The sequence below is a fragment of the Schistocerca gregaria genome, chromosome X (assembly GCF_023897955.1).
Source record: "Schistocerca gregaria isolate iqSchGreg1 chromosome X, iqSchGreg1.2, whole genome shotgun sequence".
NCBI lineage: Eukaryota > Metazoa > Arthropoda > Insecta > Orthoptera > Acrididae > Schistocerca > Schistocerca gregaria.
Window position 1 is genome coordinate 49,701,215 of NC_064931.1, and position 20,542 is coordinate 49,721,756.

Consider the following 20,542-nt stretch of genomic DNA (forward strand, 5'->3'; position numbering starts at 1 on the left):
CTTTTATGGTGAGCAAAATGTTTAAGACAGGTCTTCACTAAGTTCACAGGCTTGTTGACGAGGCTGTCAATGTGGCTGTGTACGTGTTCATTGTTGTGGCTGCTTGGGTGGTCATGAACAAGGAGTGACTCGACCTGACAAATCGAGGCCTAGTGAAACTTATCGGCCGCTATGGTGCCCAAATTATATTGCTCTAAGATTTGCAACAAAATATCAACAAAGTTAATTAAGGCATGTTCTTGTGAGTTTAGTACAATTCTAAGTTACGTGTGTAAACAGTCAATTATAACTGGGACATTTCCTGACTGGCTAAAATATGCAGATGTTAAGCCTCTATTCAAGAAAGGGGACAAAGAGATACCATCAAACTACAGACCAATTTCACTTTTGCCAGCATTCTCAAAAATTTTAGAAAAAGTAATGTACAGGCAGCTTCTCAACCATCTGACCACAAATAACATATTATCAAGAACACAGTTTGGATTTCTGAAGGGTTCTGATATCGAGAAGGCTATTTACACCTACAGTGAAAATGTACTTAATTCATTAAATAACAAATTACAAGTAGCTGGTTTTTTTGTGATTTGTCAAAGGCATTTGATTGTGTGAACCACATCATCATTTTAAATAAATTAGAATTGTATGGTGTCATGGGCAGTGCGGCAAAATGGTTCAAGTCATACCTCGCTAACAGGAAACAAAGGGTGTCAGTGCAAGGGACTAGTGAATTAAGTCATCAGTCATCATCATAATGGGAAGAAATTACATGTGGTGTCCCACAAGGATCCATCTTAGGGCCATTGCTTTTTCTTGTGTACATTAATGATCTCTCATCAGTTACACTGCCAGAAGAAGAGTTCGTATTCTTTGCAGATAACACAAGTATTGCAATAAATAGTATGTCGAGTGTAGTTCTAGAAGATCTGCTAATGATATTTTCATGGATATTAATAAATGGTTGAAAGCCAACTCACTGACATTAAACTTCGAAAAGACTCACTATATGCAATTCAGAACCTGTAAGAGGTTTCCACCCAGCATATGCATAAAGTATTAAGAAGAGCAGATAGAAGAGGTTGGCAGTCTTAAATTCCTGGGATTACAATTTGATAATAAATTCAGTTGGGAGGAGCACACCACAGAACTGCAGAAATGCTTTTGCAATTGGAGTGTTAGCTGACATAGGCGACATAGCAATGAAAAAGCTTGCATACTTTGCCTACTTTCATTCCATAATGTCTTATGGTATAATATTTTCGGGTAACTCTTCAAGTCAAACAAAAGTTTTCAGAGTCCAAAAGTGTGTAATACGTATTATTTGTGGAGTAAATTCACGGACGTCCTGTAGAAACCTCTTCAAAGAGCTGGGTATACTAACAACTACCTCTCAGTATATTTACTCCTTAATGAAATTTGTCCTGAATAATATATCTCTTCTTCCAACAAACAGCTCAGTTCATACATACAATACCAGGAACAAAAATGATCTGCACAAGGACTTAAAACCACATACTTTAGTTCAAAAAGGGGTCCACTACTCAGGAACACTCATCTTCAATAATTTGCCAGCAAACATAAAAAATTTAGTTACAAATAAAGATCAGTTTAAAAGGAGCCTGAAAGACTTGCTAGTGGCCAACTCCTTCTACTCCATTGACGAATTTTTTAATAGAAACAAATGATGGGTTGTATATATTCATAATATTAGTATAGTTATTTCAGCATAAAAAATAAATAAATAAATATTGACATGTTCCACATCCACAAGGATCTCCTCAGCACGGATCTATGGAATGAAAACTAATCGAATCTAATCTCTAATCTGATCTGAGGAAGTGCTGGATCAGAGTACTTAAGGACCTGTATCTGGGACATTGAATCTAATCATTAAAACACTGTAAAAGTTGCCACAACTACACCTAAATTTACACGTCCTAGTCTGCCTGTTAATTCTGTATACCACTGATGGTGCGTCTGTTCTGGCAAAGTATTGTAGCTTTATAGTACCTTGAACTCGGTGAACTTCACAATGTGCTTGAAACTGTGTCAGGTATTGGAACCATTCATCTTCGGTGTTGTTAAATTGCCGGAACGTTGGTATGCTGGTTGGCGGCACTTCTTGAACCAGTCAGTTTGTCTGCTATGCGGCCGACACGGCTTGTGCAGCCAGTAGTTGTTGAACCGTTGTCAGCAAGGCAGCAATTTGTTGGTTCTGAAACTGAAAAACTTGTGTTAGATCCATCACACTGGCTGTCTGCTGCTGTGAGGTGGGGGCAGGCAGTGGAACAGGTACGGCAACCATAGTTTCGACAAATACATTGTAGTAAAAGTTACGCAAAACCTCTGAAAAGAGAAATTGGATTAGTTCTGCAGCTCCCCTCCTGGAATATGTGCAAGAACATGACACCACATTAGCAGTGAGAAATGAGCACCCATGCAAGCTAAAACACAATAGAAGCAAGCAAAATCTGCACTGAATTATATGCGATTCCAGTTTCTGTGTTGTCTTGTAGTCAATGTAGGCTTGTCCCATGGAAAGCAAGGAGAGGATGTTGTTTGGTGGCCAGTGTCATCTTCTATAACACAAACTGCACGCATGTATCAACAGGGTTCTTTATTCAAAAGAACAAGAAGTTACTTAAGATAGTTCAGATGTTGTGGTACAGGATCTTCGTAACAGTCCATGTTAGCCTCACTGCTGGTGAAGTACAAATCAGCTATGTACATTACTGTGGTCACTAGAGGCTGAGCTATCTGCGACTATGACTCCCACTGGGTTGTGACTGATGACTCGAGTCATTGATGTACTCTGTGACTGACTGGGCCTCTGGTCCACTGTGGTGATCTAAAGGCTAGCGCTTGAGAGAGTATTGGTGGTACGTTGCTAACAAGTCTCTATTTGGCCATTCTCCTGATAGGCACATTGCTTGCACCTACTATCTATCTTCTCACAACCTCATTGCCAAGCGGTGTGCTGGCGACAGCTTACGACAGCAGGCTTATCAGGTTTGATTCCATGGGAAAATGGATGTGCCCAGCAAGTGGATGTGGATTTGCAATAAACAAGATTTTTGAGTGATAGCTGTGCTCTTTACCTCTACATCTACATCCATACTCTGCAAGCCACCTGACGGTGTGTGGCGGAGGGTACCCTGAGTACCTCTATCGGTTCTCCCTTCTATTCCAGTCTCGTATTGTTCGTGGAAAGAAGGATTGTTGGTATGCTTCTGTGTGGGCTCTAATCTCTCTGATTTTATCCTCATGGTCTCTTCGCGAGATATACGTAGGAGGGAGCAATATACAGCTTGACTCTTCGCTGAAGGTATGGTCTCAAAACTTTAACAAAAGCCCATACCGAGCTACTGAGCGTCTCTCCTGCATAGTCTTCCACTGGAGTTTATCTATCATCTCCGTAACGCTTTCACGATTACTAAATGATCCTGTAACGAAGCGCGCTGCTCTCCGTTGGATCTTCTCTATCTCTTCTATCAACCCTATCTGGTACGGATCCCACACTGTTGAGCAGTATTCAAGCAATGGGTGAACAAGTGTACTGTAACCTACTTTCTTTGTTTTCGGATTGCATTTCCTTAGGATTCTTCCAATGAATCTCAATCTGGCATCTGCTTTACTGACGATCAGCTTTATATGATCATTCCATTTTAAATCACTCCTAATGCGTACTCCCAGATAATGTATGGAATTAACTGCTTCCAGTTGCTGACCTGCTATTTTGTAGCTAAATGATAAGGGATCTATCTTTCTATGTATTTTCAGCACATTACACTTGTCTACATTGAGATTCAATTGCCATTCCGTGCACCATGCGTCAATTCGTTGCAGATCCTCCTGCATTTCAGTACAATTTTCCATTGTTGCAACCTCTAGATACACCAGAGCATCATCTGCAAAAAGCCTCAGTGAACTTCCGATGTCATCCACCAGGTCATTTATGTATATTGTAAATAGCAACAGTCCTATGACACTCCCCTGCGGCACACCTGAAATCACTCTTACTTCGGAAGACTTCTCTCCATTGAGAATGACATGCTGCGTTCTGTTATCTAGGAACTCCTCAATCCAATCACACAATTGGTCTGATAGCCCGTATGCTCTTACTTTGTTCATTAAACGACTGGGGGGAACTGTGTCAAACGCCTTGCGGAAGTCAAGAAACACGGCATCTACCTGTGAACCCGTGTCTATGGCCCTCTGAGTCTCGTGGATGAATAGGGCGAGCTGGGTTTCACACGAACGTCTTTTTCGAAACCCATGCTGATTCCTACAGAGTAGATTTCTAGTCTCCAGAAAAGTCATTATACTCTAATGTAATACGTGTTCCAAAATTCTACAACTGACTGACGTTAGAGATATGGGTCTATAGTTCTGCACATCTGTTCGATGTTCCTTCTTGAAAACGGGGGATGAACTGTGCCCTTTTCCAATCCTTTGGTACGTTTCGCTCTTCTAGAGACCTACGGTACACCGCTGCAAGAAGGGGGGCAAGTTATTTCGCGTACTCTGTGTAAAATCGAACTGGTATCCCATCAGGTCCAGCGGCCTTTCCTCTTTTGAGCGATTTTAATTGTTTCTCTATCCCTCTGTTGTCTATTTCGATATCTACTATTTTGTCATCTGTGCGACAATCTAGGGAAGGAACTACAGTGCAGTCTTCCTCTGTGAAACAGCTTTGGAAGAAGACATGTAGTATTTCGGCCTTTAGTCTGTCATCCTCCGTTTGGTAACATTTTGGTCACAGAGTGTCTGGACTTTTGTTTTGATCCACCTACCGCTTTGACATAAGACCAAAATTTCTTAGGATTTTCTGCCAAGTCAGTACATAGAACTTTACTTTCGAATTCATTGAATGCCTCTCGCATAGCCCTCCTCACACTACATTTCGCTTCGCGTAATTTTTGTTTGTCTGCAAGGCTTTGGCTATGTTTATGTTTGCTGTGAAGTTACCTTTGCTTCCGCAGCAGTTTTCTAACTCGGTTGTTGTACCACGGTGGTTCTTTTCCATCTCTTACCATCTTGCTTGGTACATACTCATCTAACGCATATTGTACGATTGTTTTGAACTTTGTCCACTGATCCTCAACACTATCAGTACTTGAGACAAAACGTTTGTGTTGAGCCATCAAGTACTCTGAAATCTGCTTTTTGTCACTTTTGCTAAACAGAAAAATCTTCCTATTTTTTAAAATATTTCTATTTAAGGCTGAAATCATCGATTCAGTAACCGCTTTATGATCACTGATTCCCTGTTCTGCATTAACTGATTCAAATAGTTCGGGTCTGTTTGTCACCAGAAGGTCTAATATGTTATCGCCACGAGTCGGTTCTCTGTTTAACTGCTCAAGGTAGTTTTCAGATAAAGCACTTAAAATAAATTCACTGGATTCTTTTTTCCTGCTGCCCGTTATGAACGTTTGAGTCTCCCAGTCTATATGCGGCAAATTAAAATCTCCACCCAGAACTATAACATGGTGGGGAAATCTACTCGAAATATTTTCCAAATTATTCTTCAGGTGCTGAGCCACAACAGCTGCTGAGCCCGGGGGCCTATAGAGACATCCAATTACCATGTCTGAGCCTGCTTTAACCGTGACTTTCACCCAAATCATTTCCCAATTCGGATCTCCGTGAATTTCCTTCGATACTATTGCACTTCTTATCGCTATAAACACGCCTCCCCCTTCACTGTCCAGCCTGTCTCTGCCCTATGAAATAAATACAGTTTCTGGGCACATCTGTTTCCGTGTGGAATCAAATGTGATAAAATTATTGCCTAGCTTGGCAAATGCTACATACCACGCGCTGATTAAAATTACTTCGGAACTGACGTTTCAGCAAGTCAAGTGGTAGGGGCCAGACAGTGGTAGTTCTTTCTCGTGCGCTACATGCTCGCAGTGTTGCCTGTTTTGTAAGTATAAGCAGAGCCTTGCTTAGTGTGGCTGTCTGAATGCTGACCACTGCAAACCTGTCAATCACAAAATAATTTTGATCAGAGTATACAAGTATAAAAATACTCAAGTTAAACTCGCACTATAAACCAGCAAATCAAATTCAGTAAGATATGTATCACAATAAATTTAACACCAAACACTGAACATGGCCACACAGTGACCAAAATCAGGATTTGCAACAAATATTATTGTTTATAGATTACTGTACTCTTTACCACTCGAAATAAATACATTCACTGGCCCTACCTGTTTTCACATGGAATCAAACCTGATGAAACATGAATTGCTTAAGACCACAAGAACGCAGCATGAATCATTTGCCCAAGTACGTCACTTTCAAACATGCCACTCTTGCACAGGTGTTGTGGACCAGTGACAACTAATTGTTATATCTTACTTCTTGGTGATGCAAACCATAGAAAACAATGATTCCCAAGTTGAAACAAAGAAATATTTATTCATGGCACAAGTTCACAAATAAATTAGTTCCAATAACAAAAGAAAAATCGTTCATCACTTGAGAATAACAGAAACAAAGTTACTGGAATGGTACCAATTCAGAGTGAAGCCTCATCCTGAATGGCTTGTAGAGTGGTGTCAGTGGGGCCTGTGCTATGGTCTTGGCTGCTTCAGATTGATGAGCTACAAGTGTAGATGCCCCCTGGCCTGGAAGTGAGTGAGCAACTGACTGCTCTGCTAGAGGCTGTGCTTGGTCTTAAGTATCCGGCAGGCAGAACATCATCTGCAACTGCGTGGCATGTGGGCTGTACTTGTTTTCTAGATATCAGGTGACCATATGTTGCCTTGACATTCTCCTAATGACTTTCCACAAACTTGTCAACAGTGACTCCATCTACTCTTTATCTGTGATGGGGGTTTTAATGCATATCATGTGCTGTGAGTTCCATTACCAGCTGCCCCCATGGTTCGGCTTTTGAGGACCCCTTGTTACGAAAAGATCTATGCCTTAAGAACAAGGGCAGGCATGCAGTTGAGCACTATTACAGTCAGTCTTGCAACTGATTTATCGTTATGCTCTCCGGTCCTTTCACCCAGTGCTCAGTGTGAAGTGGTTAATTGTCTGGCCTTCACTTGTCGCTTCCTGATATGAGCACACATAGCAAATTGTTGAACAGTGCCTGATGCACAGGAAAGTAGTCTGTACACTGTACAGCCAGGTGCTACAAATGAATGTAGAGTGTGTGCCCATAGATCATTATATCACATCAGTAGCATGATCTACAATGCCACTGATGCATACATGCCATAGTCTTCATGGAGACTACAAAAACAGCTTCTCTGTGGAATGACGATCTCCCAATTGCAGATCATTTGCAAATAAGCTCGTAACGTTTTGGGTGACAAGGGAAGAATGCTATCATATAATTAGGAGAGCAAAGAGATGAATGGGTTTCAGGTGCTGTCTGTGTCTGATAAACATCCTGAGTCAGATGCAGTCACTTGCCTTGTTCCAGGGGAAGACTCTCGCCCAGCAAGATCTGAGCAGTCACAGAGCATGGGGTTACTGGTAGCTAGTGGTAGCTGGGAGCTCCAACGTTGGGCACATAATGGGGCCTCTTAGGGATATTGCTGCCAAGGAGGGGAAAGAGTACAGTGCGCACTCTGTGTGCATACCAGTAGGAGTCGTTTGAGATGTGGAACAGGTGCTTCTGAATTCCATGAAGAGCACAGGATGCAGCCAGCTGCAGGTGGTGGCTCATGTGAGTAATAACGATGTGTTTCACTTTGGCTCAGAATAGATTCTCTCTGGTTTTGGGCTGCTAGCTATAGTGGTAAAGCCTACCAGTCATGCTTGTGAGTTAAAGCAACTGTGATACAGATCCTAGTGAATGGTTTGAATCAGAAGCTTAGACAGTTCTGTGACAATGTAGGCTGCATATTCCATGACTTTCATCATAGGGTGTTGTGTTTTTGGGTTCTGCAAGTTAGAGGGTCTTGGGGAAACTACAGTAAGAGTGTCAATCTAAAAGGGTGCAGGGCAAACAAAGGATGATGGTATACCTAGCAACAGTCAGTATTGTAGTTGTACATTGTCATAGTTGTGTTGGGAAAGAACCAGAGCTCCAAGTGATAATGGAAAGCACTGAAGCTCAAATTGTTGTAGGTACCGGTGGGATGGGGGATGGAGAGAGGTGGGAGGCAGATATGGGGTTGAGGGGGGAGTGGCTCATGGGAGAGTAGGAAGCCATCTTTGGGCTAGCTAGGGGTGCAGGTAGAGGGGGCAGGTTACAGATGGCTGGGCACTCGATTTCACAGACTAGGGTGTGAGATAATGGTCCACAACTGATGTGGAAACACAAATTGGGTGAGGGTCCTGGGGCAGGTGGTGGTGGTGGTGGTGGTGGTGGTGGTGGTGGTGGTGGTGTGTGTGTGTGTGTGTGTGTGTGTGTGTGTGTGTGTGTGTGTGTGTGTGTGTGTGGGTGACAAGGGGTGCTTCTTTCTGGTTGGTTCTTGGGACGGCTGTGAAGATCAGGTGTGTGGGAAGATATGGTGTGGAAGATCTGTTTGTGAATTAGGTGTGGAGGGTATTGCCTGTCTGTGAAGGCCTTTGTGAGGCCTTCAGCATACTGGGCAAGGGAGTTCTCATCCCTGCAGATGCATCTACCACAGGTGGCCAGGCTGTACGGTAGGGATTTTTTGGTGCAGAAGGGACAGCAGCTGTCAGAGTGCTGATACTGCTGATAATTGGTGGGTTTGACGTGGGCTGAGGTTGGATAGAGCCATCTGAGAGGAGGAAATAAACATCAAGGAAGGTGGTATGATTAGTGGAGGAAGACCAGGTGAAATGGATGGGAGAGGTGGTGTTGTGGTTGTGGAGCGATGAAGATAAGGCGTCCTGACCTTGGGGTCCAGATTATAAAGATGTCATGAATAATCCTGAACAAGACTAGGGGTTTAGGATTTTTGGAAGCTATGAATGTTTCCTCTAGGTGACCCATGAAGAGGTTGAGATACGAGGCTGCCATGCAGGTGCCCATGGCTGTGCCACAAATTTATTTGTATACCTTCCCTTCAAAGGTGAAGTAGTTATGGGTTAGGATGTAGCTGGTTAGGTGTACGAGGAATAAAGTGGTGGATTTGGAATCTGCAGAGCATTAGGAGAGGTAGTGTTCAATTGTGGCAAGGCCATGTGCATGAGGGATGTTGATGTGTAGGCAGACTGCATCAACAGTGATGAGTAGGGATCCTGGTGGGTGGGGGGTTAAGGATTTGGGGATGGTGGAGAGCTGGTACAGGAAGTGGTTGGTATCTTTAGTGTGTGAGGCTAGGTTTTGGACAGTTGGTTGGAGATATTGATCAACAGGGGCCAAAATTCTTCTGGGGGGGGGGGGGGGGGGGCACCCAGGATTTTTAGGTTTGTGGATTTTTAGGTTTGTGGATTTTTAGGTTTGTGGATTTTTAGGTTTGTGGATTTTTAGGTTTGTGGATTTTTAGGTTTGTGGATTTTTAGGTTTGTGGATTTTTAGGTTTGTGGATTTTTAGGTTTGTGGATTTTTAGGTTTGTGGATTTTTAGGTTTGTGGATTTTTAGGTTTGTGGATTTTTAGGTTTGTGGATTTTTAGGTTTGTGGATTTTTAGGTTTGTGGATTTTTAGGTTTGTGGATTTTTAGGTTTGTGGATTTTTAGGTTTGTGGATTTTTAGGTTTGTGGATTTTTAGGTTTGTGGATTTTTAGGTTTGTGGATTTTTAGGTTTGTGGATTTTTAGGTTTGTGGATTTTTAGGTTTGTGGATTTTTAGGTTTGTGGATTTTTAGGTTTGTGGATTTTTAGGTTTGTGGATTTTTGGGGAGCGTGTAGAAGGTGGGTTTTTCGGGCTGTTGTTGGGGTGAGTAGGAAGATGGATTCAGCGGAGAGGTTGTGGGAAGGACCTAAGGATTTCAGCAAGGATTAGAGGTTATGTTGGACTTCTGGGATGGGATCACTTTGGCAGAACTTGTAGGTGGAGGCCCTCTGCCAGGTAGTCACTCTGGTTCATCACAATTGTGGTGGAACCTTCGTCTGCTGGGAGGATGATAAAGTCAGGATTCATTTGTAGGTTGTGTAGAACAGTCCTTTCTTCTGTTGAAAGGTTGGTGTTCTTAGGGAGGAAACTGGGGAAGAATGCTGAGGCCAGGTTGGAAGTTAGGAATTCCTGGAAGGTGACCAGGGGATGGTTAGGTGGGAGTGTGGGAGGATCACGATTGGATGGTGTTATGAAATTGTTTTGAACAGTTAGTTCAGGAGCCCACTTGAAATGTAAATGGATGCAAAACCATACTTGACCTATTGTCAACAAATAATCCAGGGCAAATAGGGAGCATCGTGATGGGAACAGGAATTCCTGACCAAAGGTTGTTGCAAAAAGTTGAAGATCATAACATCCAAATCCACAAAAAAAGCAAAATATATTTATTTGAAGAAAGCAGACAAAAATTCACCTAATGTGTTCTTACGAAACACTCTTCCATCCTTCCAATCTGACTATGTAAGCATTGACCAGATATGATTTAATATCAAAGAAATTGTATCGGCAGCAATTAAGAGGTATGTAAAGTGGTAATAAATGGTACTGATTCTCCCTGGTACAGAAAACAGGTCATAACACTGTTGCAGAAGCGACAAAAAAAGCATGCCAGATTTAAAATTTCCAAGATTGCTGGTGAACTTCACCAGCAGCAACGTGCAGTCAGCACCTCCACTGCGTGATAGCAGTGCTAATGTTATTGATGACAGTGCCACTAGAGCTGATTTACCAAACACAGTTTGCTGAAATTCCTACACCAAAGAAGACAAAGTAAATATTCCAGATTTATAATCGACAGCAACTGCCAACATGAGTAACTTACATATAGATGTCCTAGGTTTAGCGAAGCAGTTTAAATCATTTAAAGTCAAGGCATCTGGTGAAGACTGTATACCAATTAGGTTGCTTTCAGAGTATGCTGATACAGTTGCTCCATACTTACCAATCGTATACAATCACTCCCTCATTGAAAGATCCACAACTAAAGACTAGAAAGTGTTGTGCAAGTCACACCAGTACTCAAGAAAGGAAACAGGAGTAATCCGCTGCATTGCAGACCTGTATCATGGACGCCAATGTGCAGTAGGATTTTTTAAAGATATATTGTGTTAAAATATTATGAATCATTCAAATAACTTCCGGGAATTCAGCGAGGTAACACTTTCAGCAACCACTGATGTTTCGGCGGGAGAACACCCCGCCATTTTCAAGGCAAACTGCAATGGACAGGCAACGTACATGCAAATTTAAAACCTCGGTTCTTGTACTGATGTGGGAAAGATAAACACACACACACACACACACACACACACACACACACACACACTGAACACAAGTGCCACCAAAGATGACCACAGTCAGAGCTGACTGTGTCCCTCTGTTTTTTGACAAGGGAGAGAGTCGGATTCCAAACAGAGTTTAAACAAAAACCGCCATCCCTGTTAGCGAGGTTGCTTGCTAATTTAATCTCAACTGCCTCCTTAATAACACTGTCCCAATAGTTGGATATGCATGCCAATATCCCGGTGTTATTATATAACACGGGGTGACCAGTATCCAAGCAATGCACGGGAATAGTGAATCTACTTGGCTGCTGTAATTGTGTGTGCCATTTATGCTCAGTACATCGGTCCTCCATGGTCCTGATAGTTTGACCAATATATGCCATGCCGCAGCAACAAGGAATGTGATATACATCCGTCTTACGTGGACCAAGATCATCCTTAACAGAACTCAAAAGTGCTTTAATTTTAGATGGAGGTTGGAAAACACATTTCACATCATATTTCCGTAAAATACGACCGATCTTGTTGGAAGTGTTTCCTACGTGAGGCAGAAAGGCAGTAGACTTAGGTGTTGACTCAGAATTGTCATCAATCACTCAATGTACAGGTGACCGATAGCACAATGCACATTCAATCTGTCTACCACTATAACAATTTTGAGCAAATGAAACTTCAAGATGGGACAGCTCAGCTGGCAAAGCCTTAGCGTCAGAAACGACATGTGCCCTGTGTACCAAAGTATGAAGTAACCCGGCCATCCTGATTTAGGTTTTCTGTGATCTCCCTAAATCGCTTCAGGCAAATTCCGGGATGGTTCCTTGGAAAGGGCACGGCCGACTTCCTTCCCTAATCTTAAGAGACCAATGACCTCGCTGTCTGGTCTCCTTCCCAAAACAACCCAACCCCAACGAATAACCCCTTCACGCTGAGCCAGATGGTAACAACTATTAGGCTGTAAGTTCAAGTTGGTGTGAGTACGTTTCACGTAGACTGCATGTCCCAATGATCCAGCATCCTTCCTCCTAACCAACACATCGAGAAAGGGAAGGAACCACCCTCTTCCACCTCCATCGTTAAACAAATGTTTAGGGTGGCTCGAGTTCAGATGTTCTAGAAAGACATTCAAATTCTCCCTACCATGAGGCCAAACAACAAGGGTATCATCATCATCATATCTAAAGAAACAGGCGGGTTTCAAAGATGCCGACTCCAATGCACGTTCCTCGAAGTCTTCCATAAACAAATTTCCGATCAGTCCGAGAAACAAGGTTTTAAATTTGCATGTATGTTGCCTGTTCATTGCAGCTTGCCTTTAAAATCACGGGGTGTTCTCCCGCGAAATATCGGTGGTCAGTGAAAGTGTTACCTGGCTGAATTCCCGGAAGTTATTTGAAAGTTGTTCACGCCAGGAGAAACTCGGGTCTCATTCTGAATCATGTCAAAGGAAATGATTTAGCAACAAATAGCCATTGTGTATTCAGAAAATATCATCCTTGAGAAACATAGCTATCTATCTATTCTCACAAAGCAATATGTGCTATTGACAGGGGATGTCAAATTGATTCTATATTTTTAGATTTCCATGTGGTTTTTGACACCATTCCTCACAAGCAACTTCTAATCACATTGCGTGTGTATGGAGTATTGTCTCAGTTGTGCAACTGGATTTGTGATTTTTTGTCAGAAAGGTCACACTTCATAGTAATAGATGGAAGGTCATCAAGTAAAACAGAACTAATATCTGGAGTTCCCCAAGGAAGCTTTATAGGTTTTCTGCTGTTCCCGATCTGTATAAACAATTTAGGAGACAATGTGAACAGTCCTGTTAGATTGTTTGAAGATGATGCTGTCATTTACCATCTTGTAAAGTCATCAGGTGATCAAAACAAATTGCAAAATGATTTAGACAAGATATCTGTAAGGTGTAAAAAGTGGCAGTTGACTCTAAATATTTAAAAGTATGAAATCATCCACTTGTGTTCCAAAGGAATCCACTAAATTTCAGTTACACAATAAATCTCACAAAATATACAGTGAATTCAACTAAATATTACAGATTACAATTACGAGTAACTTAAATTGGAACACTCACATAGATAATGTTGTGTAGTAAGCGAACCAAAAACTGTGATTTCTTGTCAGAACACTTAGAAAATGTAACAGTTATACTAAAGTGACTTCCTGCACTATACTTCTGTCCTCTTCTGGAGTATTGTTGTGTAGTGTGTGATCTGAATCACATAGGGTTGACAAAGGAAATTGAGAAAGTTCAAACAAGGGCAGCTTGTTTTGCATTAGTACAAAATTTGCGAGGTAGCGTCACAGACATGATATGCAAGATGAGATAGCAATCATTAAAACGAAGGTGTATTTCATTGCAGTGAGATCTTGTCATGTAAACTGAAGTGGCAACTTTCAAATGCAAAAATATTTAGTAAACACCCACCTGTGCCGGAAGAAATGATCATCGTAATGAAATCGGAGAGATCAGATCTTACGTGGAATGATTTAATTGTTCGTTTTTTTCTTATGCAATGTTTGATAGTGAAATGGTGGAGAAATAACTCTAATGTGGTTCAATGAACCATCTGGCACATACTTAACTGTGAATTACTGAGTAATAATGTAGATATTGTCATATCTGATCATTTTACACAAGAGAATAGTGGCCCTCAAGGTAGTGTTTTAAGTGTGGATACATTTTCAGTACCTATAGGAGTACAAAAATTGGCTACAGATGACAGGAAGCAAGAGAAATGGGGAAATAATAACTGGTTTTAAGTTTTTGATGGAAAAAGAAAATATTTGTGTGTGTGTGTGTGTGTGTGTGTGTGTGTGTGTGTGTGTGTGTGTGTGTGTGTGCGCGCGTGTTTTCAGTCATTCCTGTCATGTTTTTAATCTCCATTTGTTTAGACTATGGGACATTGTTTTACATTTTACTGCCAGTTTGACTGTGGATGCATGTTTTATAAATCTGCCAAACCCGTCATACCTTCAGCTTTTGAGTACAGTCCATCATGAGGGAGTTAGGCTGGCCACAGGAGGCTTAGGAAGAGTTCTCATTGAAGTAAGGTCTTATGGGCCCAAAACTGCTGAGGTTATCGGTCCTTAAGCTTACACACTATTTAATTTAACTTAAACTAACTTACACTAAGTACAGCACACACACCGATGCCCGAGGGAGGACTCAAACGTCGAATGGGGGGAGCCGTGTGGACCGTGACAAGACGCCTCAGACCGCGTGGCTACCCTGTGCAGCAATGCCTCATTCTCAGCATCTGTGCAGAGGTTCGTGAGCCACCAGTTCTCATCATCTGCAGCTCCTCATGATGCAGCAAGCATACAGAATGTATTCTTACTCCAGTATCAGCATATGGTATAATTGCTCACTTACTCATGGAATTTCTTTTCAGTAATTGCCTGGAGAAACAAGACCATATGTGCTTTTTGCAAAGATCAATCTTTAACAAATAAGTTTGATGAATACTAATGGTTTATGCCAAGGTTACAGTAAATCGCCATCATGTCGTGTTTTAGGAGGTTCATAGGGCCTTGAATTTGACAAATTTTAGGAGAAAAAGCACTGAAAGTGTGATTTTTCATTCTTTCCTTTTAAATTTATCACATTTCATTACCACATTAACTGATGGACCAACTCAGTGAAACTAACATGGCTGTCACCAATTTTCTCAGATCATGTCTTTTGGATATGTCTACCAGATAAATTTACTGTGAATAATGCTGAGTAGTATGTGATTCTCAATACTCTACAGCAGATGAGGTGGGACCAAAGGAATAAGTTTTTAACACATTGTGAGTCCTCTCATTTTCTTCAGGTCCTTCAGCACAAGTATCTAGCAGAGAAAATAGTCCAGTACATAATGAATTGTAAGAAACTGTCACAGCTATATTGACACACATCTATCATGTCACAACAGATTTCAGGTTTCGTTTGAAAGAACATGATCAATTGCACAGCCAACAGTCTTCATAACAAATCCCCATAGACTTGTCAGTATCACAATTTAAGAAGTCCAGTAATTTTAAAGGCAAATTCTGAAATATGATGTGTGTATAAGCACTGTATTGACTGCCTGGTAGAAGCACATCAAGCAGTGCACCATATTTTAAAGAAGTTTATTTTGTAAAAGTTTGTGGAGGCAGACTTCCATGCCCTCTACTTTAGCTCATGGCAAGTGTGGTAAAACTTTTCTAAAAATTTTATATTGTCTGGAGTTCAATCAAACCTTATAAACTGAAGCTTTTAGTGTGTCACTGAATTGCTGACTCATCTATTAAGTTGTCAGGCAGCTACATGTATATGCTTTTGTAGGCTGTGCTCTTCTATTTGATTATTGTCCTTTTAAATAACAATATCTACTCAACCAATTACTGCCACTAGACCAGTTAATTCAGGAATTGCTTTTGACATTACCTTTGCAGCTACATTTTTCAGTAGATAAAGCAAATAAGTATATGGTGTCTGAAGACCTCCTTATAAATTTTCCAGTTGCATCATCATATCATAATGTGCACAACAAAGCTAGAGGGCAATACTGTTGTGTAAACACCAACAACAAAGAATCAGAAACCCAGATGAGCAACTAAAGTGAACAGAGGAGGACATGGGCTGGATAGCAAACAGCCCTTTTGGTGTATTAATAAAAACAAATTTCTTTTTTCAGATTATGAATGTACTCTCCTTAAAATTGTGTGTGATGCCTTCTTTTACATTGAAAGTACTGTATTAAATTATGTGTGTAGTAGCAATAATGTCATAGGTACCAGTTATATACCACATTTGATTCTGTAGAATTGGGTCTGAAATGTTTTGTGTTGCAATAACCTGGTACTTGTTTTTTTGTGATAACTAGTTGAATGGAAAAATTGTGTTTCATGTTTAGAATGGAAAAATAGCAGCATTTTGTTAATCCTTTGGTATGTTGCTGTTCCTTTATACACATGATTTACAGAGTGTAGTTTTTAGTTACTCAGTAGTTGCAAATATCTGTCTAACAAAGTTTTCTTTAATTTCAGTTCCCCAAACATTGCAAAGCCATTTCATGTGGGTCATTTGCGTTCAACAGTAATAGGAAATTTTATTTCAAAATTACATGAGTACCTAACATTTGATGTACTGAAGCTGAACTACCTTGGTGACTGGGGTACTCAGATGGGCTTGTTAGCAGTTGGACTGGACATGCTAAAATATTCAGATGATGTAGTTAAACAAAACCCAATTGGTTCCCTGTATGAGGCATATGTGACTGCAAATAAAGAGGCAGAACACAATCCAGAAATCCATGTTCAGGCTCGAAAAATTTTTGAACAGATGGAAAATGCAGATTCTGAGGAACTAGGAAAATGGCAACTATTTCGCAAGTATTCAGTAAATGAGCTGGAAAAAACGTACAGAAGATTGGGAATAAAATATGACGATTTCCACTGGGAGTCAATGTATAGAGCTAAGCACATTGGTTGGGTACTGGAAATGATGAAAGAAAATGGGTTTGTGCAGACACAAGAAGATGGGAAATGTGTTATTGATTTAAACGGAAGAAAAGTTACTATTGTAAAAAGTGATGGGTCAATGCTTTATTTAACCAGAGACATCGCAGCAGCAATAGAACGATACAGGAGGTTTAACTTTGATGAGATGATATATGTTGTAGAGAATGGCCAAAGTGATCATCTTTCAACTTTGTTCACAACACTTAAGAAACTTGGGCTGCCATGGGCACATACTCTCAAACATGTAAAATTTGGTAGAATCCACGGAATGAGTACCAGACGTGGACAGACTGTCTTCTTAAAAGATGTTCTGGATGAAGCAAAATTAATCATGAAGAATAAACAAAATAAATCTGCTAGTATGTAAGTTTTATTTCATTGCACTGAATAAGTTCTAATTTTTTAAGTTTCAAAATTTTGATCAATTAAAGAAAAAAGATTGCTACTTATCTTAGTGTTCTTAGTTTTTTATTTGTTTATTTCATAGATTAAAATTCTTACAATAAGGTTTAATCCCTTACTCCTCCCTTAATGTATAACTGAAGTGAATTTTAATTTCTGTAATGTTAATTCTACTTACCTGTACCACTTGCTTATTCAGTTATTTAATGCTTCTTCTCAATGATCAGAAATTGGGGCTGTGTGATTCCCTGCTTACACGTTTATCGTCATAGTTTAAAAGGAAAATTTTATATATATATATATATATATATATATATATATATATATATATATATATATATATATAATCCTCTCTACAAGCAGCCATATGGTGCATGGCGGACCCCTTGTGCCACTATTAGTCATTTACTATTCTTTTCTACATGTAAATAGTGAGAAAAAAACAACTGTCTGTACGCCTCTGTGCGAGCCCTAATTTCTCTTATGTTATCCTTATACATAACTATGTAGGTGGCAGTAGAATCATTGTGTGGTCAGCATCAGATGCTGGTTGTCTTAAATTTTCTTAATAGTGTTACATGAAAAGAATGGTGTCGCCCCTCCAGGGATTCCCATTTGAGTTTTTGAAGCATCTCCGTAATACTCGCATGTTTATCCAACCCACTAGTAACAAATCTAGTTGCCTGCCTCTGAGCTGCTTCAATGTCTTCCTTTAATATGATCTAGTGGAGATCTCAAACACTTGAGCGGTACTAAAAAATGACTGACAATAGTATTTTGAACACGATCTCCTTTGCAGGTTAACTGCATGTCCTAAAATTTACTTAATAAACTGAAGTCAACAATTTGCCTTCCCTGCAACCTCTATCTCTCTCATATTTGATCTGTAGGACAGACTCTGTTTTGACAATCTATTACATTGATTATGGCTTTTCTCACTTTATTTATGTTATGAGAGTTATTTCAGGTAAAACATGTTTGGTCTCTACATCCAGGTTTGACCTCCACCATTTCAAAATTTGTCATAGAAGCAACCATTCCCTATGGAGGCATAAAGTACCCACACAGTGATAGCCCCGTGACTATGCAGAGATGACACTATCAGTGCACAAGCTGCTAACTCCCCACACATGCTGAGAGGTATGCGGCCATGAGGCTCTGGCAGTGTATCCAGACAGACCTGAACGCTTCATTGCAGATTGTTACAACCCTAAGAACTTTCCCTCCCTGCCCACAGCATAAGAGGGAACAAAATTAAGTGAACTGCAAAAACTTACTCGCATCAGTTCGTGGTTTGTAACTGAACATATGGGGAATTCGTTCTATCTACAAAACCCAGGTTCTTTGTAGATAATATAAAAAATGCATTAAGTCTCATATGTCGAGGCCTACCTAACAAAAAAGGTTAACGTGAGCATTTATCCTTTAGAACTCCCTCTCTTAGCTGCAGAGGCATGGACAGGAGGCGATGTTCTGTTGTATGCTAGAGAATAAGTGAATTCTGGACAGCAAACTGTTAGAAGTAACAGCCATGGTTGCATGTTGTATTCCAACTGCCACTGTGCAGTTTTCATACATACAGTGTCTTTGCTCTTCTGGCATAGAATTGTGCAACAGGGAGAAAATAAAGGGCTGGAAGGAAGGGTTAACAAGCAGCCATGAATGAAACCAACCTAGCAATAGGGGAGCTCCTGCCAATGACAGAAGCAAGGCGAAATGAGTGGGAATATTGAGAAAACCCAGACGTCAAAAAAACTTTTTCAGGAGATACAAAAACATTCTAGATCTTAAAATTATGCTGAAATTCCACTTTTCCTATTTTTTATTAAAATGAGTTTAGAGGAAAGGATGCCAATGCACTGTAGACCATTTTGATAAATTTTCCTTACGTTAAGTTAAAATTACTCAGCTCATACTTTCTTGTTAGTATGCACAAAAATCAAACAAATTATGCCTGTTTTCTGTTCCCTGTGGCATCATACTCCACACATTGACAATTCTTTGACACATGTTGGCCAGTTTTATATATGAGAGTAGAAGTTCTGGACGGTTTCTTCTTTTGATAGAAATGGTAGAAAGCACCTTAGGTGCACTTTCTTCTCATTTATAGACACATGATCTTGATAGGCCTGACTTATAGGGCTTAGTGGAATTACAGAACGATCAGCCAGCTAGTATGTGTGCTCTTCTGCTCCGTCAATGAATGGTCTAACTTTAACAACACCAAGACTTCCATGTGAATAGCACAACTGCATGAATTGTGTTATGTGAAAGTGCTGTTTGTTATTTCTTTGTGTAGGCCTTTCAACAGAAGTAGCATTCTTTTGATAGAACTTTGGCCACCATTCCTTTAAATTTAATGCGTCTTCTGTTTCTGGCATTTTCAATTCAAAATTCAACTTCGTGCTGGACTCTTATTAGTTCTGCATATTCTTTTGGCAAATATGTTCTAGTCACCTTCCTAATTTTCCGTTTTACCATGCTGAAAAAACTAATGGGTAGAAAGTATTGGACAATGAAGAGAAATATTTCCTGTGCCACAAGCGTTAAACAAAATCCTACCACTGCATGGTTTTTATTTTGGCCTCCAAACGAGGCAAAGAACAAGTAATGGTGTTTAATGTGTTGTCCAACATTTCCATTTCTGTAATCAAAAAGATACGGGCAAACTTCATCGGCCTTTTCAGTGCTATTCTTTCATGATAGAGATAAAACCTGACTCTTCCACTTTATAATTCACACACGTGAAAGACATCTTCTGTAAGCTGAGGCAAGTCAAACATGTCTTGTATTGGTATCTGAGGCAGTTGCAGGTTCTGCATAAAATCAAACAAGAGGTCTGTAATGATGGAATCTGTTTCAGTTTCCTATTTACTTGTACACTATTAACTCAGCTGTTGCTGCCCTTTCAGTGTCATAATTCAGTGATGGATTTTCGACAATACTATGAGAAGAATAGATTGCTGCTCACCATATAGCAGAGATGTTGAGTCGCAGACAGGCAGAACAACAAGACTATTAAACATGTAAGCTTTCAGCGAGAAGGCCTTCTTCTGAAATAGACACACACATTCATGCAAACTCAGTTCACACACACATGACCACTGTCTCTGGCTGCTGAGACAAGTCTGCTGACAACTTAAAATTTTGATAAATCCTACAACTTTTGTACATGTTGGGTTTCTCTTTAGTTAGACAATATGATGGCTACATAACAACAAAGAAAATGACAGAACATATGGTGTTTATATCATGATAGACCTACATGTCTAAAGTACAAAATCATAGGTAACTCAATTTTGCCACAAAATGGGATTCCTCAATTCTACAATTCAAATGCTCTCTAATTA

General features: G+C 40.3%; 1 protein-coding gene across 1 annotated transcript in view; it reads left to right on the plus strand.

Annotated features, from left to right (window-relative positions):
- LOC126297627 (probable arginine--tRNA ligase, mitochondrial) overlaps positions 1-20,542 on the plus strand; it is a 56,844-nt gene that overhangs the window by 19,608 nt on the left and 16,694 nt on the right. The window contains exon 3 of the mRNA XM_049988646.1: positions 16,317-17,149. Within this exon, the coding sequence (XP_049844603.1) occupies positions 16,317-17,149 (833 nt within the window). The remainder of the gene's footprint in view (positions 1-16,316; positions 17,150-20,542) is intronic.